Source organism: Oryzias melastigma, unplaced genomic scaffold, assembly GCF_002922805.2.
Source record: "Oryzias melastigma strain HK-1 unplaced genomic scaffold, ASM292280v2 sc00204, whole genome shotgun sequence".
Classification (NCBI taxonomy): Eukaryota; Metazoa; Chordata; class Actinopteri; order Beloniformes; family Adrianichthyidae; genus Oryzias; species Oryzias melastigma.
In genome coordinates, this window is record NW_023416880.1 from 150,532 (window position 1) to 157,341 (window position 6,810).

At 40.9% G+C, this 6,810-nt stretch overlaps 1 protein-coding gene across 1 annotated transcript in view; it reads right to left on the reverse strand.

The window, feature by feature from the left end:
* Window positions 1-4,808, reverse strand: part of mylkb (myosin light chain kinase b) — an 84,119-nt gene extending 79,311 nt beyond the window's left edge. Inside the window, exons 1-2 of the mRNA XM_024260702.2 lie at window positions 4,562-4,808; window positions 3,904-4,426 (exon numbers count right to left, since the gene is read on the reverse strand). Coding sequence (XP_024116470.1) covers window positions 3,904-4,348 — 445 coding nt within the window. The 5' untranslated portion in view covers window positions 4,349-4,426; window positions 4,562-4,808. The remainder of the gene's footprint in view (window positions 1-3,903; window positions 4,427-4,561) is intronic.
* Window positions 4,809-6,810: the final 2,002 nt, after the last annotated feature.

Below are 6,810 nucleotides of genomic sequence, written 5' to 3' on the forward strand. Positions count from 1 at the left end.
ATTGATGATAAGTAGGGAGAGTCTTATTTAGTCTGCAGCCATTGAAGTCCCCGAGGACAAGCACAGGGGAGTCAGGAGACGCGCTCTCTTCTCTGCATGTCGCCATCACAGCGCCATGTTATCCCTCTCGTCCCAGCTGACATCCAGATCAGAACCATACGGCTGGACATTACCCAGATTGATGGATGTTTTTATGTAGCAGCGGTGAAGATTAATGCTAGTGAGACACAGAGCTATCATAATCAGACAGTGGGGGATCAGGGGTGGAGCTCTATAAGCCACGCCCCCTCAGAGGAGATTTTGGAAACTGAGGCTTCAGATCAACATGAAAAATGTCTTTTTAAGACATTTAGGTTGTGGGATTTTTGTTAAAAACGTCATAATTGTCATTAAAACACTACTGGGAATATTTTTTTAGATTTAAAAAAATGGTTATAGGGGGACTTTAAACTATGGCTACATTGCTAACTGTTAAACTAAACCAAACATCCTGAAAACTCCATGAAACCAAACTGTAGAAAAGACTCTGCCTTCACACTAGAATAGCTCTGCAGACTGAATTCAAGCTGACAGTGTGTTCCTGACTCGCTTATACATTTCACACCTTTAAACAACAGCCTAAAAAATTAGGCACCTTCAGCAGTTGCTCAGCAAGCACAGTATTGCCATTGGCAAGGTCAAACCAAGATAAAACAAGGATGAAGCAAAAAGAAAAATGTCTGCATCGCCTCATCACTCCAGGTGCAATGACAAGACACTGTCTCTGACTTTTTAGAAGACTGTGCTTCTAACTTTATATTTTTTTTACATTCTACATTTTTGGTACTGGTTTTAAAGTTCTTTAAGTATCCCCAAACCAACATCATCAAGGAAACCAGATTATTCCTGCTTGGTCAGGCTTTCTGAAAAAATGAAGTCTGGTGTAAATCAAACAGAGATTGTAAGTGTGCCTGAACTCTCAATTCATTTGAAGAATCCTATGTGGTAAGATGTACATCAAATAGAAACTCATGCATTAAGAAAAAACTGCGCTCAAATTAATAATTTGTCCACGTTACAAAAAAGCATGAATACATTTAGTTTTACGTTTGACATATGTGTCTTTGTTTTGAATATGAATTTCTCCAGTTAGTTTACTGATGCAACATTTGCTTTGAGGATGTTGATAGAGAAGTACAGATAAGGTCAGAGAGAGCTCCACTGTATCTTTGTAGATCTGGAGTAGTCTAGAGCTGCCAGGAAAGAGGTCTAGAGGAAGACCAAAGAGGAGGTTTATGGATGCAGTGAATGAAGACATGAAGGTGGCTGGTGTTAGAGTGGAGGATGCCGAAGACAGGCTTAGATGGAGGAAACTGATTCGCTGTGGCGACCCCTGAAGGGAAAAGTCGAAAGGAAAAGAAGAAGAAGTTTACAGTCATAAGTAAATCACAGACATTTATATTGAGTTACTAAATATTGATTCAACAAATTCCGTACGTCAGGAAAAAAACCTCAATCAGGCACTAAAGAACAGTTCACATGTTTTTACATTTTTTAGCATTACTTTACATGCAGTTCATTGATACATAGACATACATCGCCACCAACCTTCATGTTGCAGCAGTGACGTCATGAGCAGAAGACACTAAAGTTAATTAACAAAACAATTATTACACCACATTTAGGGCTGTGTGGACACAGCTAAAATGTAGCAACCCCTGCCACATGCCAGTATAAAAAAAATCTGAAAAAAGAAAGTTAGTTATTCTGATCCCACCAGTTTTTTTTTTTGTTTGTTTGTTTTTTTTAACTGCTCCCACAATCGGCTGTCAAGCCTACTTTACCTCTGAGTTAGCCTTCTTTTCTTTTGTCAGTGTTTCTGTTATTTTCCATTCATTTTCTTAACCCGCTGTATCCCCTTTCGGGGTCATGGGGCAGCTAGATCCTGTCCCAGTTACTGTTGGGAGAAGGTGGGTACACCCTGGACAGGTCCAGGGGCTGGAGCAATCTCTGCCTCCCCTGGCGGGCAGGTGGCAGAAACCCCATCACTGAAGGGTGGACAGGACACTGGTTATCATCTCTGTTATTATCATGTCTTTTTTGGTGAACAAACACTTTTTAACCCCTAACAAGTGGCATGCTGCTGGAACTCTTTTTACTCGATCGGCTGTTGTCACCTGCCAACAATCGCTGTTGATTTTAATCTGTTTTTTTTTTTTCAACAGAGCTATGGTAACAAGATAATTTCCTCACTATGAGATCAATAGCATTGTAAAAAGTTATTTTCTATATTATTCTATAAATGAGCTTCAATGGACCTTTGCACTTTCTTATATTGATGATTCAGGACTTGATTTCTATGTCTGTACGTTCTGATGTATTTTTGACAGTGAATTAACAGAGGAACTTTGGTTTTCCAGACCAGGGCAAGTCATATTCAAAACAGACATGTTAAATTAAAAACTAAATACTGCATTTATATTTTGTTCCAAAGTTGTGCTGAAAGTATTCTTGTGTTCAATCTGTCATTATGCTTACATTTCTATTTGAGAGTTATCTTACCCCTTCTAATTCCTCCATGAAACAAACTAACTCCATCCATGAGCAACACCCAGGAGCTAACAGACCTCTTTAGATTCAGCACACTTAATATTTGAATACAAGTAGTTTTGAGTATTGAAATATGACAGACTTAATCAGCATTCACCATAGGCCCCATGTGTGCCAGAGAATTTTACAAAAAAACATCCAAGTGTTTACAGAGGCATCTGCATCACTGCTCTGTGGTTCGCTATGAAACTCTGTCTGACCATTCATTCCTCAAAATTAGTCAATTTTCTATTTATTTCAAATGGCTGCTTCCTGCATGCCAACTAGCAGATGAGCAGCTAAAGAGAAGTAGCACCAGAATCCACAGCTGCCTCCTCACCATCTGAACAAACAATCAGCTGCTGCGTCATAATGCAAAATACACCTTTTCATACATGGGAAATTCAGCAGAAACAACTCTTATCTAAAAGATGGAACAATAAACACAACATCAGAAGCATGAAAATATGCACGACAAGACACCGCAGTCCAGGAACCCTCCATCATGTTCCTTACTGCTCTGAGTCTAATCATTGTGATTAATGGAAAGAACGCTGTTCGCTTGTATGTTTGGGCTGTGGCCTTTGTCAGGAGCATGAGCACTTCTAGAGAAGCATAGATGGGACCTAGTATCTCCTTCACCTGGCCTCTCACTCCTGATGTCCTGAAGTTGGAACTGGACAAGAGTGTGATGTCCTCTTCAACAAACCCTTGTTATTGATCTTTGATCATAAATTACCTCCAACAGAAATGTAGAGTTTGCATTTTTAAATGTTTTTGAATTTTGCTTAGATCCAATGGATTAGAAGTTTTAAAAAGATTTGACTTGCAAGTTTTTTTTGTTCACAACTTTTCATTGAACTTTCTGTGATATTACTGAATGAAAACATTGCAGGATGTGAAGAGACAAAACACTGTGGAACAGCTATCTAACTGACAGACATGATGAACGTAGACCTTGTAAGCTTTGTGTTTCAGTGTCTGCATGCATCTGTAAAGTGATCTGTAAAGTCATGTTCCAGGTATGTCGTGTCAAATGCCAGTGATGGTCTGGTGAGCTCTGTCGCATCTCCTACTGCTCAGCGCTCTACTATTTCCCATCTGCGTCCTATAAATAGAGCTTGAATCCTTTAGACTCCATCAACAGCTGCTTCATTTCCTCCTCACCCTTCATCAAACCAAGACAACTTGGTTATGGTCCAATCTGGTCCATAACTGTAGTCCAGTGGTCTGAATGACCAGGTTGGAGAGCTTTTTTGTGGCCTCCTTCATGCTGAGGACACAGTTCTATTGTGAACCTTAGATGTCTGTGTGTGCATGTGTGTGACCTCTGACCTTCATTGGCGAGAATAATGAACTTGGATGGTTTAATGATCTTCCCATCCAAGGTCCAGGTGACAGCAGCATCGGCAGCAGTGGTGGCGAGACGACACTCCAGCCGGAGCCGCTGACCCTCCAGCACACTCACATCACTCAGCTTCTCCACAAACTCCAGTGGTGGGGCGCTTACTTGATTCCTTGATTCCTTACTTGATTGTATCTCACCATCTACACAATTGTTCACCCTGTCACTGTTGTTCTCAGGACTCGTCAGCTTCTTCTTGTTGGTGAGGACGGAACGGAAGTCACTGGCATTCTTGGCTGATGTCTCAGCTGGCTTGTTGCAGGCAGTAGTGCCACCTTTCTTCCCCAGCACACTTCGGAAGTCAACCTGGTTTGGAGAGTTTACCTTGTCTTCTGTCTTGGGCTTGACACCCTTAAGATTGGCCTTAAAATCCATGTGATGGTACTGGCAGCAGGGTCGACCCCCTTGTCTTTTCCCCTTGTTGTTGTTTCTTGACTTGAAGCGCTAAAAGTCCTAAAAGAAAACTAAAGTTCAGCTGCAGTACCTATCTATCAAGAAAGGTCCTCTTCACCTCCTCACTGGTTTCACACCTCACTGTTGGAGGACCTGAGGAGTAGCAGCAGTAAAACAGCAGTCCAAGTCACCCACCTGCTGTAGGGGTTGCGTCTTGCTTGTTGTTGGTGTCTGGCTGCTGCAGACTAAAAGCCTAACCACAGATGCCTCTATGCTCTACACCTCCTCCTCTGGCACCTTCCGCTCTTTCTGCTGCTGCAGCTCCAAGTTCAAGAGCACAAAGACTAATGGAGTAAAACAGGCAAGAGGGCTGGACTCAGATTGTTCAAGTTACATCATAAATGACTCTAATTCCCTTTTATGGACAAAAGTGGATTGCACACACACACACACACCCCCACACACACCCACGCACACACACACACACAAATACATGTAGAGATAAACTCACTCCTCTTCCTCCTCATTCCTTCATTCTCAGTCTGCCAAGTTTTGATAGTTCTCTGCAGTTCTTTGCTCTGGCTTTATTTGTTTGTTGGTTTCAGAGCTCCAGACTGTTCTCACAGTTTGCAGCCTCTCACAAACACTCGGAGCAAAGTAAACACACAGAGGAAACATTTGCTCTGATTGGCTTAGCTGATATGGGGGATTAGAGAAGCTTTGGAGAATCTGGGTATGAAGAGGATGGATGGATGGGATGACGAGGGGTGAAAGAAGGGGGAGGATTGAGAACAGCACAACTAAAAGAACAAATAACAAAAACAATGCAGTCAACAGAGCAGTCAAACACAAGTATAAACCCAGAGATATTCAAAGATCTAGGAAGCTGAAGGTTGGTGCTGCATATTGCACCAAGGGTGTACATATGTCAACCTGTGCTTGGAATCTAGAAGGGTTTTCTTTTTATTTATTTCCATACTTCAGCCATCAGCACAAAAATAAAGTAAATATCTTAATATTTGAGGAACTGTTTTATATGCAGTAAGCACAGCACTGGTCTGTATGACTGCACCAGAAACAACAGTATTTGATTCATTTTGAAAAAAGAAATTGAGATGCCATGTCCTGTTGCATGCACTAAAATGTATAGTAACCTCCACAAGCAAAAATAACTCCTCACGATAAAAGTGTATGCCTTCATGAACTCAATTTCTGAGTGTTTTTCTCATACACAGATGATGCATCCTAATGTAACTCGCCTGGTTTCTCTTAGCAAGAGCAGCAGTTTCTGCTGTCTCTGCAGCATTTACTCATTGTGACTGTTGTTCTTCTATGTTTTCAGACAGGTTTCTGGATGTTGTGTGAAATGCAAGCTAAAGGGCCCATATCATGGTTTTCTTAAGCCTTTCAGATGAAACTATATCCATATCTACGATCATATATTTCCTTTGGCACACTAAAGGAAAAATAATTTGGACGTTCTGGATTTTATTTATGTGCCAGCTAAACAACTGCTCCAGTTTGGTAAGTGGTCTTCCCTTCCATAGCAGAGCAACTGCAACTCTGTCCAGTTTTATGTCTTTGTTTCTTGCACTGGTTTTTCATCTCGGGCAAGCTTCTAATAATTATAATTAAGTGTAGTTTCATTTTTATGTTACCATTCCATTGTTACTTTTTTATGTTTATGTGTTATGATGTTTATTGTTTTCATGCTAATTTTATCTTAAGCACTTTAGGTTGGTTGTCGCTAGCTTTTTGTAAAATAAAATAAACTTGTTTAATCTAATAATAATAATAATAATGGATTAGATTTATCTGCGCTTTTCCAGACGCTCCAAGCGCTTACATTGTATATCCATTATTCATTCACACCTCATTCATACTTGGTGACGGTAAGCTACTATCCACAGCTGCCCTGGGGCAGGCTGACAGAGGCGTGGCTGCCAGTACGCGCCTACGGCCCCTCTGACCATCACCGGAACATTCATACACATTCACACACCAGTGGAGCCACACTGGAGGCAAGTAGGGTTAAGTGTCTTGCCCAAGGACGACACTTGGCTGGCGGGAGCCAGAATCGAACCACCTATCCTTCGATCATTGGCCGACCCGCTCTACCGCCCCATTATTTATTTATGAAAATATAGTCTAAAACCATGTGTGATGCCATCTACAGGTTAAAACGAGGTATTGCAGTTGAATTTTCAGATTGGTTAACTGGTGTAAGTCTCAGAAGAGTGACGTCTAGAGCTGTCAGGTGATTAAAATTTTTAATCGCGATTAATCGCATTTCCAGAGTTAACTCACAATTATTCGCAAATTAATATGTGGCCTGTTTTTAGGAATAAAATGTGTGCTTCATGGAATTTGGCAGTTCTACATTAATTATGAAAACAAGAATGACAAAATTAATAGTTTTCAGAATTACTTTATTTTGTAACATT